Source organism: Castanea sativa, chromosome 2, assembly GCF_040712315.1.
Source record: "Castanea sativa cultivar Marrone di Chiusa Pesio chromosome 2, ASM4071231v1".
NCBI classification, from domain to species: Eukaryota; Viridiplantae; Streptophyta; class Magnoliopsida; order Fagales; family Fagaceae; genus Castanea; species Castanea sativa.
In genome coordinates, this window is record NC_134014.1 from 47,579,982 (window position 1) to 47,606,166 (window position 26,185).

The following is a 26,185-nucleotide window of genomic DNA, read 5'->3' on the forward strand; positions in this document are numbered from 1 at the left end:
ACATCATCCAGGTTCTTAGGTAGCTCTTTTACCCAAATATCCATGTCTGCAGATACAACTACTCTATGTGCAAGAGAATGTGCTAACTTATTGTGGGGAGTAAAAAGACCCTGATGGAGATATGGGCCTTTGGGCCGTGCTAAAGAAGGCCGACCTGCTCTTGAGTTTAGAACTTGTTAGTACTACGGGTCGGCCCATACGCCGAGGATCCGAGGATCCAGCCGAGGGTGAATTTCTCTTCGGACGGACACCGGAGAACCTGGGACTTCATGATAAACGTTAGGCAATGACATGGTTAAAACCAGTGGATAAAAGGGGTAAACCCTTGAATGTCCTGGAAGCACCGATGTAAGAGAAACACCAAGGATAAAGGCTGTCACCTCCACATTAAAGACCCTGCACCTACCACCCTGGCCGCATTAATGGGGAAATGACACCTGAACAGTGGAAGGGAAACTTCTGGTTACTATTCAAAGGCACTGAGAAAAGAAATATCTAGGCTAAGGGGGAGTTTGGGGCAACACGTGTACAAAGCATAAAAAAGAAGAGTATTTAAGGAGCGACCTAGAACAGAAATAGGGGATCCCCCCTTCTTTGTAACCTAAAAGAAAGAGAAAAAAGAGAGAAAAATAATATAAGAACAGTTCTCGGCTTACGTCCGAGCAGGTTGATTTATAGTATTCATTGTTGTTTTCAAGTGTTTACCATCTTTGGCTTGTCATTTAATCCTCAAACACTTCTAACCTGGGTTTCAAGCCCACGCTCTACAAATCGTATTGTTTAAGGCTCATTGGGCCTGAGCCCGTAACTGTTCTTGGGGCCAGGTGCAATTGTGCACTTACAACTGGCGCCGTCTGTGGGGAATCTAGTCTAGAAGAGGCAGGGATACTATGGCAGGCTTAGGTGCTCACCATGCTGAGTCACAGGGATCACAGCTGGAAGATTATTTCGAACGTCTTGAACGTCGAAGGGATCGTGAGGGGAGTGTCTATACAGAATATCCAGGTGCTAGCCATATTCATGAAGGGGGTAGCACCACCCACGATGAGGGTTCTAAATCCATGCAGAAGGAAATCAACCGTTTAAAGGAAAGCTACGCCGCGTCAAGCGTAGGTTTTCACCGTCCCCATCTAATTCTTCCTCATACGAGGATAGGGGAGCTGGCTACAGCTCAAGGTCGCGCTCTCCCACCAGTGCAACATCCTCCGGTGAGGAGGGCGACCAGCCAACTCGCTGACGTAAGAAGCCTCGTTCTAGGGGCTTAGGCAACGATGCTATGAGTAGGGCGTTGCACCAGCTCTCCAAATCTCCATTTGCACGGAGGATTGAGAAAGGAAGGCTTCCCAGAAGGTTTACCCGGCCACCTTTCACCATCTATAATGGCCGACCGATCCGGTGGAGCATGTGAGTCACTTTAACCGGAGGATGGCGGTGCACTTTCACAACGAGACACGATGTGCAAAGTTTTCCCCTACAGCACGGGACTGTTGCTATGAGGTGGTTCAACGGCCTTAAGTCGGGGTCTATAAGTTCGTTTGGGGAGCTCACTGTGGCATTCGCTTCACGGTTCATCACGTGTAGTAGAGTACCTCGGCCATTGGACTCGCCGTTATCCATGACCATGAGGGAAGGGGAGACGTTGAAAGCATACTCCGATCGTTGCGGGAGATGTTTAATGAAATAGATGGCGACTTCGATGAGGTGGCGCTTAATACCTTTAAGGTAGGCCTCCCTGCGATCACGACCCGAGAAAGTCTTTGACTAAGAAGCACATTCAGGCGTACGTCGCCTCATGGACCGTATTGATGAGTATAAGAGAGTGGAGGAAGACCAACAGCAAGGAAAGGGAAAGGAGAAGGTTATCCGCGGGGAGAGAAGGGATTTCAGGTCGGACGGATACCACAATAACGAGGCCGATGAGAGATTACGTTGGACGGTCGCCTCGTAGCACCTCGAGCCGTGAACACCGTATTCCGAGAACCGGTACATCGAGCTGGCCGGAGAAAGTTCGCAAGGAACCCTTCTTTAAATGGCCTCGATAAGATGGTAGGAGACCCTGCGAAGAGGAATCGCAACCTCTTTTGCCAGTACCACCGGGATGTGGGCCACACTACCGAGAACTGTCGGACCCTGTGGAACCATCTAGAGCAGCTCGTCAGTGAGGGAAAGTTAAAGCAGCACTTGTGTCAACCCACTGGGCAGGTCAGTCAAGTTGGCTCAAACAACCAAAGGAACAATACATCTCGGCCAGCATTGGGAACAATTAATGTCATCTTCGCTGCCCCTGGCAGGACCGGTTCAGGTCCCACTAGGGTTATGGCGGTTTCTCATCCACAGACCGAGGATGTCTGTCATAGGCCGAAGAGGTTGAAGGGCATTTTGTCCGTCTTAGATTTCTCCGAGGAGGATAAGGTAGGGACCGTCCAGCCCCATGACGATGCTCTTGTGGTCACCCTCAGAATAGGGAACTATGATGTGAGAAGGATGATGATAGATCAGGGCAGCGGTGCAGATATCATGTACCCTGATCTATTTAAGGGGTTAAGATTGAAGTTGGAAGACCTTACTCCTTACGATTCGCCGCTTATAAGCTTTGAGGGGAGAGCCGTTGTGCCGAAGGGACAGATCCGTTTGCCCGTTCAATCCGGCTCAGAAACGGTTGAGGTGGACTTCATCGTAGTTGACGCGTACTCTCCATACACGGCCATCCTTGCCAGACCTTGGCTGCATGCGCTAGGAGCCGTCTCCTCTACCTTACATGTTAAAGTTAAATTCCCCTCGGGGGAATGTGTTGAGGAAATCCTCGGCAGCCGTCGGTAGCCGGGACGGTGCATATCGGCTGGTGCGCATCGGACGAAGCCGAGTCTTCGGCTTTGGTCACCAAAGACTTATAGCGATTAACGGCTCTGATTCATCGGAATGGTGACAGGAGATGAGACACGGTGCGAGGGATTAGAGAAGTTTCCGGTGGGCCGATGACCGGAGAGATTCTTCCAAGTCGGTGTACTTTTGCCACACCGAAGAGAAGATGGAGTTGTTAGAGTTCTTGAAGGATAATGTTGATGTTTTTGCGTGGGATCCTTATTAAGCTCCAGGAGTGGATCCGTGCTTCATTTGTAATAACTTAAATGTCAACCCGGCTATTATTCCGAGAAGGCAGCCACCTCGGCGCTCTTCCAGAGAACATTCCGAGGCTGTGAAGGAAGATGTGCTTAAACTCAAAAGGGCGGGGGCTATCAAAGAAGTTTTCTACCCCGAATGGTTGGCTCATACGGTTGTTGTTAAAAAGAAAAATGGAACGTGGAGGGTATGTGTGGACTTTACTGATCTGAACAAGGCCTGTCCTAAAGATTCGTTCCCAATGCCACGTATTGATCAATTGGTGGATGTCACTGTCGGACATCCTCGGATGAGCTTTTTGGACGCCTTCCAGGGTTATCACCAGATTCCCTTGGCATTAGACAATCAGGAGAAAACTGCCTTCATTACACCGACGGGGAATTATCATTATAAGGTCGTGCCATTCGGCTTGAAGAATGCTGGGGCTACCTATCAAAGGATGATGACCAGAATGTTCGAACAGCAAATGGGGAAAACCATTGAGGTATATGTTGACGATATGGTGGTGAAAAGCAAAACAATACCCTCACACGTGAAAGATTTGGCCGACACTTTTTAGATACTGAGAAGGTACAAGTTGCGCCTCAACGCCTCAAAATGTTCTTTCGGCGTGGGGTCTGGAAAGTTCTTGGGATACATGATTACTCATAGAGGCATAGAGGTAAACCCGGTGCAGGTCAAGGCTATTCAGGACTTGCAGCCTCCTCGGAACCCAAAAGAAATTCAAAAGTTGACGGGAATGATTGCCGCTTTGAACGAGGTTCATATCTCGGTCGAGTTGGCCAGGTGTCGTCCTTTCTTCCAAGCTGTTGAATAAGTGGAAAGGGTTTCAATGGACCGAGACCGCGAGTTAGCTTTTCAACAACTCAAGCAATATCTATCTCGGCCACCCATTCTGTCTCGTCCGAGGCACATGAGATTTTGTTTGCTTATCGCGGTGGCGGGTCCACGCGGTCGGCTGGTCCCCGATAAGAGATGATAGCCGGGGTGCAAAGACCGGTATATTATGTTAGTAAATCTTTGGGTGATGCGAGGTGCGTTATCAACCCTTAGAGAAAGCGCTCTGGCCGTGGTTCATGCCACGCGAAAGCTTCCCCATTATTTTCGATCCCGCGCGTGGTTGTTCGACCCGGTGCCGCACTTTAAGGCAGTGCTGCGTAGCGCCGACTACTCAGGAAGGATAGCAAAGTGGGGGACCATCTTGGGGGCTTTTGATGTTAAATACAAGCCTCGCACCTCGGTGAAGGGCCAGGTTCTCGCTGACTTGGTGGCGGAATTTGCCGAGCCATTACTGGAAGAAACTCTAAAAGAAGCACACATGGGTGAAAAATCAGTTGGTGTGATTACAACTGCCATGCCTCCGATTTGGAAAGCGTATGTGGATGGGGCGGCTAATCAGAGAGGATCTGGTGTTGGACTTGTTCTCACGTCCCCAAAGGGAATTGTCTTCGAAAAATCTTTGAGATTGGCGTTCTCGGCTACTAACAATGATGCCGAATACGAAGCGGTCTTGGTAGGCATGAAAATGGTGCATAAAATGGGTGGAAAGGAAATCCATATCTTCTCGGATTCTCAACTGGTGGTCGGCCAGGTCACGGGAACTATGGAGGCTAGAGATCCAAGGATGCAGGAATATTTGGCCTAGATTAAGCACCAGCAAACTGAATTTGACTCCTTCGCCTTAACCCATATCTCTCGGAGCGGAAACACCCATGTAGACTCCTTAGCCACGTTGGCAACGTCCTCGGCTCAAGGCTTACCTAGGGTTATCCTCGTTGAGGATTTACTAGAACCCTCTCTTGTCATTACTAACGCGCCTCACATCCATCTAATAAGGCCTGGACGTAGTTGGATCGACCCGGTCGTATCTTTTCTTAGGGATGATGTCCTTCCTGAGGACAAAACCGAAGCAGATAAGATACGCCGAAAGGCGCCACGTTTCTGGTTGTCCGAGGACCAAAAACTGTACAAACGATCCTTTTCAGGACCGTACTTATTGTGTGTACACCCTGATTTAACGGAAGGGCTTCTAGAAGAATTACATGAAGGGATTTGTGGCAGCCACACTGGGGGAAGATCCTTAGCCCACAGAGCTTTGACTCAGGGTTATTGGTGGCCCAATATGCAAAGAGAGGCCCAAGACTATGCCAGGAAATGTGATCAGTGTCAGAGGTTTGCTCCTAATATTCATCAACCTGGAGGAGTTCTTAACCCCCTTTCTAGTCCTTGGCCCTTCGCACAGTGGGAACTAGACATAGTTGGGCCATTTCCGAGGGCAACAGGCAATAAAAGATGGCTTCTCATGGGAACAGACTATTTTACTAAATGGGTTGAGGCCGAGCCCTTAGAAAATATAAGGGATATTTACTCCAAGAAGTTTGTCTGGAAAAACATCGTTACCAGATTCAGTATACCACACACACTCATCTCAAACAATGGTGTTCAGTTCGACAGTAAGGCTTTTAGGAAGTATTGTGGTGACATGGGTATTATAAATAGGTATTCCACCCCAGCTTATCCTCGAGGAAATGGGCAAGCCGAGGCCGTTAACAAAGTCATTGTCGGTGGTGAAGAAAAGGTTGGATGATGCGAAAGAGATGGGTAGAAGAGCTCCCTCATGTTCTCGGGACGTATCGGACCACACCGCGCAGTCCTTTGGAGTAACTCCATTCTCTTTGACTTATGGAGGCGAAGGGGTGATTCGTCTGGAATCTGGTTTTCCCAGCCTAAAGACCAGCTACTTTAGCCGGAGAATAACAATGGACTCCTGGAAAAAGGCCTAGATTTGCTTTGAGGAACGGCGCGAGCGGCATGGTCCAAATGGCTTATTATCACCGAAGCTAAAACGGGGATATGACGCCCACGTGAGGCTAAGGCCACTTGCACCCGGTGATCTCGTACTAAGAAAAGTTGTGGGCACCTCTAAGAACCCGGCTTGGGGTAAGTTAGGACCCAGGCGGGAAGGCCCCTACCGCATTGTTTCAGTCGCAGGCATAGGGTCATCTCGGCTAGCTGACCTAGATGAAAGAATTGTACCACGCCCATGGAATGTAAATAATCTTAGAAGGTATTATTATTAATAAAATGTGCTTTTTATCGGTGAACATTTCAAAGTTATGACTAACTCGACGCATGAAGTTACTATTCTTAAGAATCAAACGAAACTTGGTTAAGTGCGGTCCGGACCACAAACCTCGTGGAAATTGATGTCTTGTCATTTGTTAAACGAGAACCTTAGTTATGCCGGGTCTTCGGACCTCCTACTTTGGGGAAATCAACATTTGAAGTTCTTGATCTTAAGAATCAAAACGAAACTTGGTTAAGTGCGATCCTCGGACCACAAACCTCGTGAAAATTGATGTCTTGTCATTTGTTAAACGAACCTTAGTTATGCCGGGTCTTCGGACCTCCTACTTTGGGGAAATTAACATTTGAAGTTACTATTCTTAAGAATCAAACAGAAACTTGGTTAAGTGCAGTCCTCGGACCACAAACCTCGTAGAAATTGATGTCTTGTCATTTGTTAAACGAAACCTTAGTTATGCTGGGTCTTCGGACCTCCTACTTTGGGGAAATTAACATTTGAAGTTATTGATCTTAAGAATCAAACAGAAACTTGGTTAAGTGTAGTCCCCGGACCACAACCCTCGTGGAAATTGATGTCTTGCCATTTGTTAAACAGAACCTTAGTTATGCCGGGTCTTCGGACCTCCTACTTTGGGGAAATTAACATTTGAAGTTACTGATCTTAAGAATCAAACAGAAACTTGGTTAAGTGCAGTCCTCGGACCACAAACCTCGTGGAAATTGATGTCTTGTCATTTGTTAAACAGAACCTTAGTTATGCCGGGTCTTCGGACCTCCTACTTTGGGGAAATTAACATTTGAAGTTACTATTCTTAAGAATCAAACAGAAACTTTGTTAAGTGCAGTCCACGGACCACAAACCTCGTGGAAATTGATGTCTTGTCATTTGTTAAACAGAACCTTAGTTATGCCGGGTCTTCGGACCTCCTACTTTGGGGAAATTAACATTTGAAGTTACTATTCTTAAGAATCAAACAGAAACTTGGTTAAGTGCAGTCCCCGGACCACAAACCTCGTGGAAATTGATGTCTTGTCATTTGTTAAATAGAACCTTAGTTATGCCGGGTCTTCGGACCTCCTACTTTGGGGAAATTAACATTTGAAATTACTGATCTTAAGAATTAAACAGAACCTTGTTTACGCCGGGTCCTTGGACCTCCTACTTTGGACAAATTGACATTTAAACTTATTGATCTTAAGAACCAATGGGAGATTGTTTAAGTCTTGTCCTTGGACCAAAAACTTGATTAAAGTTATTGCGCCTGGAAATTAGTGCATTACTGGTCATTAATTCGGATCTTAAGTTTTATATCTTTAGGTGTTAAGTAAATTTGTGTAAGGAATGGTCATCGGACCTTACATCCTACTAGAAACGGTGCTATACATTACAATAGTTTGATCGTTATATGAGGTCTCTTCTTCTTTTTAATCAAGGCATTGTTTAAGTACCTCAAACATGTCACCTTCTGTTAAGTCTTTAATAACATGTGCATGACTATGTGAAAGTTATGATTGTGCAATCCTGGAGTTAGATTTGTTTGCTCTAAGAAATTTTTGCTATGTATTAATGGGAAATTTTTGCGATAAGTATAAAAAGAATAAAGTAATAACAGATGCAACACGAGTGAAAATCAAATAAAGTTGTCATTCATTAATCATTTGGACATGCATTACATATAAAGGCTGAACATGGAGAAAGAGAAGCCCTAAGCTAGGTCCTAAGCTTTTGGAGGAGGATCTTGCTGAGAAGTGCTGGTTCCCTCTCTCTTTCAACTCCGGCTCAAAGGAAGTCGGGACTTGCTTTCCTTTGTCCTCTGTCTTCGTTGGAAGGACGTTGAGTTCCCTGTCCGGCTCAAATCCTTCTGCGCATCCCCTCCTCCTTCCTTCTCTTTGTTGGAACCTCGAAGGTTACCGTAGGATCTGGAATCGCCGTGTGGGACTATCGAGGGCAGCGGGGAGAGCCGACTCGGGGGTAGGAGTAGCGGCGGGAGCCTCTTCAATCTCTGTATCTCCGGGGAAGCCAAACGTTCTCGGACTTCCTCGGATCCGAGGATGAGGAACTTCCGGCCACTTTTAGGGCTTCCCCCGGACTCGACGATTACTCCGGCATAAAGCCGCGAAGGCCTCTCTGGCCAGTGCTCCTCGGTGGTTGCTACCCCTTCCTCGTAGCTTGTACCTTGGCAGCTGTAGAGAGCGTTGGAATGAGCTGGCTTCTTCTTTCATCGGGCGCAAGCTCCTTTTCCAAATCCGAGCGTTCCTTTGGGCTCGGGAGAGCTCATCATCTTTTCGCGAAGGAGTTTGCCGCCCTTCTATCTCGGTCTTCATGGTCTTCGGATTAGACTCCACCCGTTCTTTTCTCTCTTCGGATCTCCACCTCCGCGACAAGCTTCTCGTTCTCGGCAAGGGGCCGTGCCCGAGGACTTCTCGGTCTCCATCTGATCTCCGGCTCATTCCCGGCCTTCTTCCGAGTGTCTTCTATGAACTTCTCGGCTACGAAGACCTCCGAAATGGCTCGTAACAAAATATGATGGAGTTAGGAATAGTAAAAAACTTATGAATATTGTTAGAAGTGGAATATTCCTAAAAAGGGGAAACTTACGGCGCTAGGTCCCTTTTTAAAGAAAGGAATAGTTGTGGCTGGCTCATTTTTTCCAAGGTCTCCATATCCTTGGGCAGCAGAAGAGGGCGCTCCAACACTTCGGCCAAGTGGTGGGCATGGCCTTGTTGAACCGCCCTTATACTGGATTGGCAGGAGATGGGAGCACCATCCAATCTTAAGTCAGGGGACCAGGTGATCGGTGCTCGGCGCACTTCGGCCTCATCCCTGATCTCCCCACTTTCAGGCAGCGGCCCTACCCTTGCCTTTATCCAGCTTTTGCTGCTGAACCGGTGGGGGCTGTTGTCGTGGTTTTTTGGGGTCCTTGCTGATCGTCCCCTCAATATCCCCCTTTCTCTTCTTCTTGGGATCCTCGGCTGGAAGTTTTGGCTCAGCTGGAGGAGGGGGAGGTGGCAAAGATGGGGGAACTTGGGACGTCCCCGTCTTCTTCCCGGCGACCTTCGCACCTTTCTTGGTTAAGAGATCCTGCATCCTATCCATATCTTCCTCGGATGCGTCTTCTGGTCGGGCAACTATGAACCCTGCAATTCCAGAGGCCTCGGTGGCTTCTTCCTCCTCGTCAGAAAGTACGACGAAATGAGTCCCTTGAGGTCTTTCGGTGTCTTCGAGTTGGAATTGATCTATCTCTTCGTCTAGCGTGTGCGAAGAAGACACCTGCTCTTCTGGAACAACAGTCGCCTGAGAATGCACAGCGAGGGGGGTTGCCGCAATGGGCTGTCCGTATAGAACGGTGTCAGGGGCGTCAGGGAGATTGTGGTCGTCCAAAAAATGGGGCCGGGCTACGTTTATCTTCCTTCGCCTTCGGTCACCGGCTACTATGGCGTTTTCTATCTCCTGAAAGTCCGAGGAGATGGGAGTGTACCCTAAGATCAGATGAGCCGCTCTGAGTTGTAGGTCCTCGCTGACAAACACCTCGGAGCGCAGTACCCGGTTAAGATCCGCAACGCGTGCGGTGGCTTAGCGTGGGCGCACGTGTCGCTTATCTGCAAAGGAAGACACCAAATCAGACTAATATGGTCAGATTCATACAATACATGATGAACCTAAATAAACGTGAATGCATGTAAGTGTGTATTTTTATAAATATTAGAGGAGTTTGTGCGGGGGAAGGATGGCTAATCCTAAGGTGTCGCACCTGGATCTCCCCACTCAACTGGGCAGTGGAGGCCGTCGTGCCAGTTCCTAGAGACGATCAGGTAGTCATCCTTCATGCCTTTGTTGGATTTGGGCGGACGGAGATTAGCCTAACGACCTTTGGAGCGAGACTTAATGTAATAACCTACTTTGGAAAGTTTATGGGACTCGTACGGAAAAGACAACATCGTGCCGAGGTGAGGTTTAAACCCATCTGCTCGTTTAGAGCATCGACACTACCCAAAACTCTAAAAACGTTTGGGAGGCATTGATCGGGGCACAAACGGTGGTTGCGAAGGTACTCCCTAGTTACAGGCCTCATTGGGAGGGTCATCCCACCCTCTATAAAGGCTATCATTGGGATGATAACCTCTCCCTCCTTTCCAGAACCGGCCACGGCTTCTGCCGGGCAGTATTTCAAACCTACATCGCCGGGAATGTGATACTTGGCTTTAAAGCCTTCCATTCCAGCGGCGGTATCAACTAGACACTTAAATCTACCCATCAGAAAAGAACGAAAGGCTAAACTCTAAAGGGGAGAATGTCTACAAGGATAGCCGAGGACTATATCCGAGGAGAAAAGGTTAAAGAGAGAGAGAGCAAGAACTTACAAAGATAAAGGTGTGCAAATTTCCACGGTTTTCTGCAGGTAAAGTATGATTGTTGATGTTTTGATGGGATTAGCCCCTGGGAAATTAAATGAAGGCGCAGGTTCCCGAAGCGTCACGATGTGCGAAAAAGCGGCCTCGAAATTATGTTTATCCCGCCCAAATTTTCGTGGAGTAACGAGGACCGTTGGATACCCATCTCGTCGTTGAACGTGGAAGACAAAGTGTGGCTTACAGTCATAAATGCGCGCGTTTTTGAAAATAAAACCGCCAGGTGGCATCTTCTGGGATGCGAAACGATTTCTACACGTGTAATCACTCACAAAGTGTGTAAAGTGGGTTCTCGTCAGATCAAAACCCTATTTTTCTCCTCGGACGTTGAAAATTAGTGTTTTGAGGGGCTATTGTGGGGAGTAAAAAGACCCTGATGGAGATATGGGCCTTTGGGCCGTGCTAAAGAAGGCCGACCTGCTCTTGAGTTTAGAACTTGTTAGTACTACGGGTCGGCCCATACGCGCAGGATCCGAGGATCCGGCGAGGGTGAATTTCTCTTCGGACGGACACCGGAGAACCTGGGACTTCATGATAAACGTTAAGCAATGACATGGTTAAAACCAGTGGATAAAAGGGGTAAACCCTTGAATGTCCTGGAAGCACCGATGTAAGAGAAACACCGAGGATAAAGGCTGTCACCTTCACATTAAAGACCCTGCACCTACCACCCTGGCCGCATTAATGGGGAAATGACACCTGAATAGTGGAAGGGAAACTTCTGGTTACTATTCAAAGGCACTGAGAAAAGAAATATCTAGGCTAAGGGGGAGTTTGGGGCAACACGTGTACAAAACATCAAAAAGAAGAGTATTTAAGGAGCGACCTAGAACAGAAATAGGGGATCCCCCCTTCTTTGTAACCTAAAAGAAAGAGAAAAAAGAGAGAAAAATAATATAAGAACAGTTCTCGGCTTACGTCCGAGCAGGTTGATTTACAGTATTCATTGTTGTTTTCAAGTGTTTACCATCTTTGGCTTGTCATTTAATCCTCAAACACTTCTAACCTGGGTTTCAAGCCCACGCTCTACAAATCGTATTGTTTAAGGCTCATTGGGCCTGAGCCCGTAACTGTTCTTGGGGCCAGGTGCAATTGTGCACTTACACTTATTACCCTCCCTTTTTACATGATGGAAACTACAAAGTTCCAAACAAGATCCTAGTCAACGGGTTTCCTCTATCACATGACCATACATAGTGAGGCATCTACCGTTGGCGTTCAAAGCCTGTACAACCTGCATACAATCCCCTTCAAACATCACCTTGAGAACACTCAGCTCTGCTGCAAGGGTAACTGCTCGCTTAGCTGCCAAGGCTTCTGCCATTTCTATCGTTTGAGGCAGCTTAATCTTTTGACTCAATGCCGCAATTACATCGCCACCTGAGTCCCGAAAGACCACTCCCAGACCAGCCAGCCCCAAATGCTCAAAATTAGCCTTATATAAACTCTCTGGTGGTGGTTTCCATCTTACTACACCTAAGATAATGTATTACCTTACCTGTAACGTTACAGTACTGTTTTCTTTAATATTGTTAGTGACACATATGTGCAAGTATGTCCACAAAAACCCCATCTCTAATTAGATTAGATCACAAGATATAATCTGATAGGATTTTAACTTGAAACTCAACCAAAAACCAAGTTATCTATCTCTTTTTAGTTTAAAATCAACCCAAACCTAATAGAAACTATAATATCAAAATTAACTTTTCCATTATTTAATGATAGAGAATGACATTATGCAAGAAACATATAGTTGCAAGCTTCGCCCGTGGTAATTTTAATACAAAATCCTTTATTTTTTTTCTTTCACTATCATGATATATTTGCAAAAAGCAAAACTTGCTTCTGCACCACAATTTGGTCGCTATCCTGTGAGAAGAGTTACAAACTCGGAGGAAGAGTAATTCTACGACCGTAACTTACTATACACTTTTTTCACAAATATTTTGTGGTAGACTATGATTAGCTATTTATTACTTATATATGAATTTACAAAATTTTTAAATATTTATCCAAAAAAAAAGGAAACAAAGTCTAAAAAAACAAACAGTAAGTTTGTTTGAAAAAAAAACTATCCTATTAATTTTAGGCTTTGTTGGTATTAATCATATTATCAACTTGATAATATTTAGATAGACACAATTGTGGGTTATAGTTATATGCCGCATTGGCACCAACCAAACAAACTAAATTTAATCTCTTTTTTAAATTGCATGTTTTGTTAAAATATTTATTGTTATTTTATCCAAATAAATTGATAAAAACCAATAAGTTGTCATTTTTATCTAAAAATTACTGCAATTTGGTGTAACCACAAGCACATCTGAAAAAAAAAGAAAAAAAAAAAGAAGGAAACTTAGTCTAAAAATAAAGCCATGGGTACGTTTTAAAAAAAAAAAAAAATCTATCCTATTAATTTTAGGCTTTGTTGATAATATTTATTTTTTTTAGAAACAAACTAACCGCTAAATACATACACTCTAATTATACTCTCTCATCAAGTTCAAACACATTACTTAACCCAAAGTATCATTACAATGGAGCCTCTAACTTTTATAGTAGTAGAGTAAGGTTTTAAATAATGGGAAAGGGTAGACAACACACACACTTTATTTCTTTGTTAATAATATTTAGATATACACAAATTACACAATTGTGTGTATAGCACTAACCAACTAAATTTAATCTCTTTTTCAAATTGTATAACATAGGTTATATGTTTGTTAAAACACTTATTGTTATTTTATTCAAATAAATTGACAAGAACAAATAAGCTTTTTTTTTTTTTTCTTTTCTAAACATTACAGTAATTTGGTACAACCACTTAGTGAAACCACAGCTTTTAAGCCTAAATTTTATTTTATATATATATATATATATATGATTTTCCCACTGGTATTTATTATTTCTGCACCCAATTCTCATATAATAAGAGCCACGTAAGACTCATCACATAATAAGAACCTTATGAAAGAGTTAACCTAAGATCACAATCAGTTACAAATCCATTTTTCTTCTCAAAAAAAAATTACACATTAATTTTTACAACTATCTTATATATGACAAACTGCAATTGGTTGCATGTCACTTTTACATAAACATATCATTTTTTTTCCACTATTTTCAATTAGTCACACTAAATAGTTGTGAAAATGAGTATAAAATTAGCTGCAATTCTAGAATTTTTCTAAATTAAAAGATAAACAATAAGGAGCATTTTTATTGGGCTGCTGATTTTTTAGGTTTTTGGAACCAATCTGGAATGTGCATGACTGCATGGGATCTTCTCGGTAACTTCTAGTGCATTTGAAAAGTGGAAATGGACCTCTTAAGCGTATTCAGATCCAAATACCATTATTAATTACAAAGGTGTTTAGTCTTTTTTTTTTTTTTTTGTGATAAAATTTGACTATAAAATTAGTTATAGCCTAAAGGTATAACTTCTTTTAAAAAAAATTAAAATTGTTATATATTTTGAAAATCTAATCATTAGGTTACACGTTCTTTATACTCTTAAGTCTTAACACATGTCAAATTTTATGCTAATTAGATGTTATTTATTATATGATCTATAAATTTATTTTTTATGCATAATTTTATACTACAAAAATTTGCAATTTAAACTGTTAATTAATGACATAATTATTGATATTTTATCTTCTAATAATTTGTGTAAGCATGAAAAAAAAATGTAATCTATTATTAAATTTGTCAAAATCTACATTTAGTAAAAATATATTGAATGAAATGGTAGCCTACAACTGAATTTTTTTTTTTTTTTTTTTTGTCGTAATTAATATTCATGGTCATTGGCATATGAAACGGAGGATTGTGGCTATACAGGTCAGATTGCACATCACTCTTATCCAAAAATAAATAAACACTATAAATGTGGCAGGTTGACCGTTATAATTTCGACAATGAGTGATTAATAAATACCTGGTAAGTAGGCCAGTTCTTTGCTTACCGAGCTATATATCTAACCTAACTTTAACTGATCTGATCTAATACATGTTTCACTTAAAGTGCTGCCTAGAATGAAATGAGAAAATATCTCCGTATCATACCAAACAAGATTATATGAGCTTGTACGAGTCCTAGTGTATATCCTCAGCTTTTTCTATATAATGGTGAGACAAGGATGAAAGATCACAAGACAGACACACTCGCACAAACAGGCCTCATACACGCACAGAGAGAAGACTGCGGATAAGGGAGAGCCATCAATAAAACATGGTTTCAATGGAGGATGGTTGTGGAGAAAATCAGGCGAGGTTCAACAAGTATGCATGTGCTTGTGCTATGGTTGCCTCTATGATCTCCATTATTTTTGGTTACGGTAGACTCTCTCTTTCTCTCTCTCTCTAAATCATGAGTGATGCTATTGACATTCAAAATTAGTATGTACATAAACTTACAAATTGATGTTTCATTAATGTGATTTGGATATATTTATTTATAATATTGTTAAAGTGACACTAGTTCATTCATTATTAAGTTATTTTATGCCAAAAATTTTGTAACTCAACTAAATGGACATTTCTTAATATTTTAAAGACATTTATAGTTCAAATCTCTTGTTTCCGTTGTAAATATCAAATTATCAAAAAAAAAAATGTAAATCCTTTTATGGTAACTTTAGATTTTCCCCAAATTATAGGATCTAGTTTTGGTTTCCTTTTTCTCAAAAAAAAAAAAAAAAAAGTTTTGGTTTCCTTAAATATAATGGTGACAAACTTATAACTATACACACCAGTTTTCTATCTTCGCAAATGACAAATATAGATCCCTTCTTTATTCCCTGTAAGGAATCCAAAAGTATGTATATGTTGTCCTTTGGCAAATACCATACAATATTAACGCTACAAATCAATATATAAGTTTTTTCTACTCTCCAATCCATATGCAACAATTTCATCATTCAGCTCTATAAATAAATAAATAAAAAAAGATGACACATTTCTGTAATTTAAATATATAATAATGTCATATAGAAAGTGTCTCCTGTCACCTCTTACAGGAATATTAGCAATGAAAGTATGAAACATAAATCAATGCATTAGCTATATATTATAACTTCAATTTTCTTGTGCAGATACTGGTGTAATGAGTGGAGCAATGATATTCATAAAAGAAGATCTAAAAATAAATGACACACAAGTTGAAGTCCTGGCTGGAATTCTGAACCTATGTGCTCTATTAGGTTCCCTGGCTGCTGGAAGAACATCTGATTATATTGGTCGCCGTTACACAATTGTCTTAGCCTCCATCATTTTCTTGCTTGGTGCAGTTTTGATGGGTTATGGCCCATCTTATGCAGTCCTAATCATTGGAAGGTGTGTTGCTGGCATTGGTGTGGGCTTTGCACTCATGATTGCACCAGTTTACTCGGCAGAGATTTCTTCTCCTTCATCCCGAGGATTTCTAACCTCCCTACCCGAGCTTTGCATTAGTCTTGGAATCTTACTCGGTTATTTATCCAATTACTTCTTCGGAAAATTGACCTTGAAACTTGGCTGGAGGATGATGCTTGGAATTGCAGCAATCCCTTCACTTGCCTTGGCTTTTGGCATTGTAAAAATGCCAGAATCCCCAAGGTGGTTAGTAATGCAAGGCCGTCTAGGAGACGCTAAAAAGATCCTATTGCAAGTATCTAATACTAAAGAAGAAGCTGAAGCCCGTTTCCGCGACATAAAAACAGCTGCTGGAATTGATGAGAATTGCTTAGAGGATATTGTCAAACTTCCAAGTAAGAATTGCGGTGAAGGGGTTTGGAAAGAACTATTGCTCAGGCCTTCTCCTTCAGCGCGTTGGATTTTGATGGCGGCCATTGGAATTCACTTCTTTGAGCATGCAACAGGAATAGAGGCAGTTGTGTTATATAGTCCAAGAATCTTCAAGACAGCTGGTATCACCAGCAAGGACAAGCTCTTGCTTGCCACAGTTGGGGTAGGGCTTACAAAGGCTACATTCATATTAATAGCAACACTTTTTCTTGACAAATTTGGGAGGAGACGCTTACTTCTTACAAGCACAGGTGGTATGGTTTTGGCCTTAACAGTTTTAGGCTTTAGTTTAACCGTGGTGGAGCATTCTGAAGAGATACTCGTGTGGGCACTGAACCTCAGCATTGTTGCTACTTATACATATGTGGCTTTCTTTTCTATTGGGCTTGGTCCCATTACATGGGTCTATAGCTCTGAGATATTTCCTTTGAAGTTAAGGGCACAAGGAGCCAGTATTGGGGTAGCCGTGAACAGAGTCATGAATGCTGTAGTTTCTATGAGTTTTATCTCAATTTACAAAGCAATTACAATAGGTGGGAGTTTCTTTATGTTTGCTGGCATCTCTGTGTTGGCATGGGGGTTCTTTTATTTCTTCTTGCCGGAGACTAAGGGAAAGTCCTTGGAAGAGATGGAGGTGCTGTTCAGCAAAAACACTAGGCCTAGAAATGTAGGTACAGAAACTCAGCAAAGAAGCAATGTGTAACATACAATTGGTGGGAAAGAGAAACCTGGAGACTCATGTCACTTCTTTATTAAACTACGCCACTATAGTAAGTTCATTCAGTAGGAAGAGCGTTGGGGATCAAAGTGTTATAAAATTACTGGTTGTAATTTAAACTTTGTTATATTCCTAGTTCAAATTAATGTTTGGAAATTGATCATTTGGTGCAAAAATGGAATGGGTACTTCTATAGGTCAAAATTCAAGCTAGGGAAATATAGTATGGGCCTATGGCCTTGTCTTGAAGGTTGAATCCAATTTACAGTTTCCCAAATCCTTTGAAAATGGCTTAAAAATAGAGTTTATGTTTATCCAGACACACACAAAAGGAAAATAAAAAATAAAAAATTTCACCTGACGACATCATTTGTTAAACAATAGTAAAAACTAATAGAATTTAAAGAGAATCATACATCTAAAGGTTCAAAACATTTTCTAGAATTTAAGTTGCAAATGGAAGTAAGATTGAGGGTGAGTTTGGTTTCGGCTTTTTGAAGTTGGACTTTTTGAAAAAGTTGAGTTTTCAAAAAGTGTATAATGAAAAAGTGTTTTTTCAAAAAGTTGAGTGTTTGGTGAAAACTGTTAAAAAGTGCTTTTTAAAAAAGCTGAGTGTTTGGCTTGTACTTATAAAAGTTGTAGTTTGAGAGATAAATTACCAAAAAGGATAATGTATATATAAGGGAGTTTATTTCATACTTAAATCAATATTGTGAAATTATTTTTTCTCACCAATATTAGCTAATAATAATCTATCACTTAAGATTTATTGTGAAAGTATTGTGAAAATATTGTGATAATTGATACTGATTTTAATTTGAACATATTATTACAATTATTTTTTTTTCTCTTTCTAAAAAAATTATTTTTTTTCTCACCAATATTAACTAATAATAACTTACCATTTAAGATTTATTGTGAAAGTATTGTGAAAATATAGTGATAAAAATTGATACTGATTTTAATTTGAACGTACTATTAAAATATTTTTTCTCTTTCTAAAAATTTTTTTTTCTCACCAATATTAGCTAATAATAACTTACCACTTAAGATTTATTGTGAAAGTATTGTGAAAATATTGTGATAAAAATTGATACTGATTTTAATTTGAGCGTACTATTAAAATTATTTTTTTCTCTTTCTAAAAAAATTATTTTTTTCTCACCGATATTAGCTAATAATAACTTACCACTTAAAATTTATTGTGAAAATATTGTGATAAATATTGATACTGATTTTAATTTGAACGTACTATTAAAATTATTTTTTTCTCTTTCTAAAAAAATTATTTTTTTCTCACCGATATTAGCTAATAATAACTTACCACTTAAAATTTATTGTGAAAATATTGCGATAGTATTTCCTTATTTTTTTTTCCTTTTTCTTTCCCTCTTTTTTCTCCTCCACACACGTACCTTTTTTTTTCTCTCTTTTTTTCCCCTCCAGACACGTACCCTTCTCTTTTCTATTTTTGTCATTCTTTCGCCTTTTCCCTGCCACTTCCTCCAGAACTTTCATTCGGCAGAGCTCTTCCTTTCTTCCTTTTTTTTTTTTTCCCTTCTTCTTCTTCCTTTCTCTCTTTTCATTCCGCAGAGCTCTTTCTTTTCTTTTTTTCTTCTTCTTCCTTTCTCTCTTTTCATTCCGCAGAGCTTTCTTTTCTTTTCTTTTTTTCTTTTCTTTTTTCTTCTTCTTCTTCCTTTTTCTCTGGAGGTGTGGGTGATGAGTTATTGTGAGCACAAAGGGCAGTGAGACCTGAAGACACCTTGCCCTATATTGAAGGGCAATTTGGTAATTGACAACTCACCCCAACAGATATATTAAACGCCCACTAACTTTTAACAAAATGGACCGATGGAGCTCCATAACTCAAACACGTGTTTTCTTCGTAAATATAAAACGCAACTTTTTTTAAAAAGTTACGTTTTATACTAACCAAACACTATTTTTGGGCTGGCTTTTTGGAAACGCAACTTTTAGGCTGAAAACGCTAAAACAAACGGATACTGAATTAATGGCAATCAGTCTAATTCAAAGTACTTACAGAATGAGACTTTTACAGTTTTACTCATCATATATATATATATATATATATATATCCATAAAGGGGGAAGGACGACAGCGCAGAAGGCGGAAGCACAACAGATAGCAGATATATGGAATAATTCAAAGTAAATTATAATTGAAAGTAAGGCGGTAGAACCAGCCAAGCAGTTGTTATATCAAAATAATTCAAAATATTGAAAACAACAGTGTTTATTGAATATACATCAAAATACTTACAGTAGTAGTAGCAACAAGATTATAGTGATCAACAGGTTGGGTAAACAGTACAAGGCTTGAAAGCTAGTCCTGGTTCCTAGTAACAAGCTTTGTGTAATCGTGAGATATCTTGATCTAAGGAAGTCCTAGAGAGAGTTCTAAGGGAAATCCTAGAAAAGAAAATGAAGAAACTCTGAAAAGATTTAATAAAAATAAATCAAAAGAAGTAACTGTTAATGATCTCCAACATGAAATCAAAACTGTTAAATAAGAAATAATTCAATTAAAAAATGATGTTAAAACTATTAAACATGATAATGATCATCTTAAACAAGAATTGTTAATTCTAAAGATTGATAAAACTATGGATAAACATCAATCTGATGATGATGAGCAAAAAGATGGAGATGAATCTGATCAACAAGCTTCTCATTCTGGTAATGTTTCTGATCGTACCTTGATTAATTTGATTGATAATCAATTGTCTCTTGTTAAACATATGCTGCCCAAATGGTACACAAAAGTCAAAATTGTTGTTGCTCATGATTATGCTTTTGATGTTGTTGCTATGATTGATTCTGGTGCTGATGTTAATTGTATTCAAGAAGGACTGATTCATTCTAAATATTTTGAAAAATCTACTGAAAGATTAGTTTATGCTAATGGAACTAAAATGAAAATCAAGTATGAATTAAACAATGCTCATGTCTGCCATGATAATGTTTGCTTTAAGATCCCCTCTGTACTTGTTAAAAACATGACTGATAAAGTAATTCTTGGTTTGCCTTTTATTAATTCTTTGTACCCTTTTATTACTGAAGATGATGGAATTACTACTGATCCCTTTGGACAGAAAGTAAAATTCAAATTTTGTCCAAAGCATGAAACCCCTGATACTTTTAATCTGATCCATGCTAAAATCAAACACCTCAACTTCCTCCAACAAGAAGTCAGCTACAAGAAAATTGTTGAACAACTTTATGATAAACTACTCCAATCCAAAATTGTTAATTTTCAGAAAATATTAATGAGTGATGTTTGTTCTGAAATTCCTAATGCTTTTTGGCACAGAAAGAAACACATTGTTAACTTGCCTTATGCTAAAGATTTTAATGAAAAGAATATTCCTACTAAAACTCGTCCTATTCAAATGAATGCTGAAACTGTTGAATTCTGTAAAAGTGAGATCAATGATTTGCTCAAGAAAAAACTTATTAGAAACAGCAAGTCTCCTTGGTCTTGTGCTGCTTTCTATGTTCAAAAAAATGCTGAGCTTGAGAGAGGAACCCCTCGTCTTGTAATTAACTACAAACCATTGAACAAAGTCTTAGAGTGGATCAGGTACCCTATCCCCAATAAAAATGATCTTGTTCATAGGCTGAGTGATGCTGTCATATTTTCCAAATTTGATATGAAATCTGGATTTTGGCAAGTTCAGATTAGCGAAAAGGATAGGTATAAAACTGCTTTTACCACACCTTTTGGTCACTATGAGTGGAATGTTATACCCTTTGGTCTAAAAAATGCTCCTAGTGAATTCCAAAACATTATGAATGATATTTTCAATTCCTTTAGCCATTTTACTATTGTCTACATTGATGATGTTTTGATCTTCTCCAAATCCATTAGTGAACACTGGAAACATTTGTACTCGTTTCTGGACACTATCAAAAGAAATGGTCTTGTTGTCTCTGCTAAGAAAATCAAACTGTTTCAAACCAAAGTCAGATTTCTCAGATATGATATTTTCGAAGGCCAGATCCATCCTATTGATCGAGCCATTCAATTTGCTGATAAATTTCCTGATGAAATTCTTGATAAAACTCAACTTCAAAGGTTTCTTGGATCCTTAAATTATGTTGTTGATTTTTACAAGAATATGAGAAAACAATGTAAACCACTTTTTGATCGGTTACAAAGTAATCCTCCTCCTTGGTCTAATATTCATACTTCTCTTGCTAAACAAATCAAATCCCATGTTAAAATTTTGCCTTGTCTTGGTATCCCAACTGTTAATGCCTTCAAAATTATTGAAACTGACGCCTCAGACATTGGTTATGGGGGCATTCTAAAACAAAAAGTTTCACTTGATTCTTCTGAGCAAATTATTCGCTTCCACTCTGGTGTCTGGAATGCAACACAATTAAACTATAGCACTATCAAGAAAAAAAATTTATCTATAGTACTATGCATTTCAAAATTTCAAAATGATTTGTTAAACCAAAAATTCTTATTAAGAATTGATTGTAAAAGCGCTAAATATGTTATTGAAAAAGATGTTGAGAATATTGCTTCCAAACATATTTTTGCAAGATGACAAGCTATTTTAAGTGTTTTTTATTTTGATATTGAATATATTAAAGGTTCTCAAAATTCTATTCCTGATTTTCTTACCCGTGAATTCCTGCAGTGCCACAATGGCAAGTAGAGGATCCAAGGATAAAGGTCCTGCGGCCACACACGACCAAATTGTTAAACGAGAACCTGTCTCCCCAGGAGACATTGCTAACCGTCTTACCACTTTAGGATCAATCCCTAAACCTAATTATTCATCTGTTCTGGTTTCTGCCTATGACCCTTATGCTTTAACTCCTGTTAACCAGCCTGTCCGAACTATTTACCCAAGAAAACCCAATGCTTCCCAATATGTTAAAAAACAATACTTCCAAAACCTATTTTTTGTTGAACCAAACCGAGCAGCAATTATGAACCCTCTTCAGATTGCAAAAAGCTATTTCACTCTTTTATGTCACTGGGTTCCTGAACATGGTGCTAAAAAGTTAGAATTTTATTATGACATTTTACGCCAAGAAGATGCTACTGTTATTAAAACTATTTTTGATTTAGATGATAAATCCAAAATTATTTACCACAGTGTTTACCTAAAAAATATTGCTACTGAAGCTAGCTGGGGACATTCCCCTACTTCTACAAAAAATCTCCCTAAGCACTCTGTTCCATATTCATACCATGATTATATTGACGCTTGGTTCAAATTTATGCTTCACCAAAATGAGACAATGACTCATTCATGGTTTATTAACTTTGATAAAGAGTTTGACAACAATGCTGATTTGCCTCTTTGGTTCATCCGTTGGTGGAATCAATTTGGTTCTGATATTGAGATCTTCCCCAAACCTCTTGTTGACTGTTTCAATTTTTGGAAGCAAGGTTTTAAGGTAAATGCTCATAATGCCAAATTTCCTGCCCTTCTCCACTTTGTTAAATGTTTTAGGGTCCCCTGGATTCTAAAGTGGCAATATGAGAAAGAAGGTGATATTCTTACTAGACATTGGTATATTAAATGGTGGGACAAATTTGGATATGTTTCACAAATAATGGATATTGTTTACCGGAGACCACCTCCCAAGCATCTAATCTCTAGTGCCTAGTCTACTTCAAAGCCTCCCTCTACTTCACAAGCCTCAAATATTGATAATTTAAGCAAAGATGATTTATATGCCCTTCTCAAGAAAAAGATTGAAGAAGAGAATGAGGCTGAGAACAGAAATTCTGAAGAAGAAGGATCTGTTGCTGAAAGCCCTGTTGCCGAAAGCCCTTACTACCCTTATCCTCAACCTTATCCAAAAGATTGGTTTGCACATGATGAAAATACTCCTGACCTAGGAGCCTAATTTGTTCAAAGACTACTGATGTTACAATATTCACTCAAGAGTAAAAATATTTACTGAAGCTACCATGATTATATTGTTGACCACTTTTGGCACTACCAGCCAAACTACTTTCGGTCTCAAAAGCTGATCTGATTCCTTCCGGATATTGCTCCTAATGCCCCTCATGGGTCTTCCTTCCGGATATTGCTCCTAATGCCCCTCACGGGTCCTGATGTGAATAGTAAAATGTCACTATTTGCTTTGTACTATTTACTGCTTTGTACTATTTACTACTTTATTCACTTATATAAGGGGGGTTGTCCCTTATTGTTAAACTCAGAATCTTTTCTAGGATTTCCCTTAGAACTCTCTCTAGGACTTCCTTAGATCAAGATATCTCACTTATTACACAAAGCTTGTAACTAGGAACCAGGACTAGCTTTCAAGCCTTGTACCGTTTACCCAACCTGTTGATCACTGTAATCTTGTTGCTTCTACTACTGTAAGTATTTTGATGTATATTCAATAAACACTGCTGTTTTCAATATTTTGAATTATTTTGATATAACAACTGCTTGGCTGGTTCTACCGCCTTACTTTCAATTATAATTTACTTTGAATTATTCTATATATCTGCTATCTGTTGTGCTTCCGCCTTCTGTGCTGTCGTCCTTCCCCTAATATTTTTTCTTTGACTGGGTAAATCAATCAAAGGTTTCTCAGGTTTTGAAACAGTAGGTTTTTCAACAATTTTTTCTTCAATACAGTCAAGCTGTTGACCAATAATGTGCAAAGATTCATTAGTAAAATTGTTTTGTTCAATAATGGCAAAAACATGAGTTTTATCATCAGCAATTTTGAAAGGGGAGGCTTTCACCTCAGTGTTTTCTTTATCATTTTTGCAAGTAATCAAAACAGTTTCAAGGGGTGGATGACTGGATTTAACAACAGTTTTGTCATGTTTAACAAAAGCAGATTATTTTATTACGTTCAAGCAATTGGTATGAACCTCATTTCTTGAAACATAATAATTCTCAAGATAATCAAAAAACAAAATATGTTGCTTTAACAAATTCATTTTTTCTCTCCATTTCCTTTTGATTCTGTCTTTTTCAGTCTGAGCAAAAGTACTTTGGTAATACTTTCTTTTATCACGGTTTGCTTTAGAACATAATTCATTACTTAAAGCAACCATATCAATTTGAAAAGCAGGGGTTTCAACATCCATATCCATCAAATTTATCACACGCAGATGCTTAAAAGGAGGAGGAGGTTCAATAGGTGGAAAATCAGATCTAGAAGGAGCCTCAGATTTTGCATCTTCTTCTTCTTCTTGATCATATTTTGGGAGAAATTTAGGTTTAGTTGAATAATAAGTATTGCTAACCTGGGAATTGTTGCTAGCAACTCCTTTTAGCTTTAAATCAAGTGGTTCAAAATTCTTTTTCAAAAATTCGTCAACATCAGCATTTCTTTTAGCAACACTTTCAGACCCAACAAAGGACTTTCTTCCTTCATTGATTCTTAAAGGTTTGTGAGTGGGAAAACATTTGGTATCAAAAAATATTTTAACAATTCCATCAGTGTATTGTGCAATTTTAGTAAGATCAAGTTCATCAAAAACAAGTATAGCAGGTGGTGCTACTTGTTCCAAAGTCCATTCTTTGGGAAGAGTAATATCTTGCCATTGAATCATTTTAGGAATTTGGATCTTAGCATCAGGGGTGGAACATTGAATTAACATAGTTTTTCCAGCAGGATCACGTCCTCTAGACCGAGGAGTTAGCTGGGAATCAAGCAATCTATAAAAAATTCGGTAAATAAGAGTAAAAGGTCTACTACCATCATCCATATCATAACCAGAAGTCAATATATTCAAAGTTAAAGCTTTAATAATATTAGGATCGTCAAGAGCAAGAGCAAGATCAGGATAACAATCAAAGTAAACAGGACCATCATACAAAGAAGCAGTAATCATGCCAAGAATGCTATCATTAAATTTCTTAAATCTAGCATCACATAAACACATAAGCACAGAAGCATCAATTCCTTTTCTTGTTAAAGGTTTAACAGCAACTTGAACCAAACCAATGTGTAAATACTTAAGATTTTTCTTGGATAAAAACTCGTTAATATTTTTCTTGGAAAATAAACAACATTTTTCATGAGTTTTAGAAATAGAAAAGGTATAAATATATATATTATACCGTTCACACTCCCATCCTCCTTTTTCTCTATGAAAAGCATTGAAGTGTTCAAATTTGTTTCAGTCTTTTTCTTCTTTTTTTATGCCACCACTACATGCATTATAGAGAAGATTGACGAAAATAAATGAATGTTGAAACTGAAGATTATTTGAAATTAGATGATTAAGAGTGTGTTTGGCAAAAACTTCTACTTGTCTTGCTCGTTAAGTTTCTTAAAAAAAACTAAACTAGTATTTTTTTTTTCTTAAGTTAGTTTTTAACTTTTTATCACACATTTAACATAAAAACTGTTTGTTTCTCCAAAAAAAAAAACTATATATAAAAAAATGATCTTTTGTGTCATATTTAACAAATAAGCTACTGAATCTAGGAAATGGCCAAACAGATGCTGATATAGATATATGTTTGTCTAATTAGCTTAGGGAAAAACTTTGTGAATAATTGGGATAGCATATTTTTAATTATTGGTTTACTTTGTAAACTTTAAAATATTTTATGTTGTTCAGCATTCAATAACTGCTTTAACTTCAGGATTTAGAACTATCATAGATTTCACACTCATACGAATTATAAAACAAAATTAAATAGCCATGAGACTTACCTGGATCTGTTGATGCAATTCTCGTGCAATCCAATGAATAATAATAATTCTCTGTTGGATTGCTTTCTCTCTCTTTACCCTTTTTGCTTTATACGCTCAATTCAGTCAGATTCAGTCTATGATGGGAAAATTGAATGCCTTAATGGATAGAGAGAGGACAAATTTCCTAGTTTACTTTAATCTCTACTTCACCATCAAAGTTGGAGTCACTCTAGGAAACTACTTCTCTAATTAACCAATCAGATAAGACACTAACGGATATGCCTTTATATCTCCATTAAATCTCTACCTTATCACATGTGCCTTGTCATATGGGCCATCAATTTTTTTTTTTTTTTGATGAACATGTGGGCCACCAAATTAATTAATAAATTAATTTAG

At 39.2% G+C, this 26,185-nt stretch overlaps 1 protein-coding gene across 1 annotated transcript; it reads left to right on the plus strand.

The window, feature by feature from the left end:
* The first annotated feature begins 14,658 nt into the window (after window positions 1-14,658).
* Window positions 14,659-17,529, plus strand: LOC142624722 (putative polyol transporter 6). The gene is made up of 2 exons (XM_075798445.1): window positions 14,659-14,959; window positions 15,716-17,529. Exons 1-2 carry the CDS (start codon window positions 14,854-14,856, stop codon window positions 17,107-17,109), a joined length of 1,500 nt encoding a protein of 499 aa, XP_075654560.1. The 5' UTR covers window positions 14,659-14,853; the 3' UTR covers window positions 17,110-17,529.
* The last annotated feature ends 8,656 nt before the right edge of the window (window positions 17,530-26,185 follow it).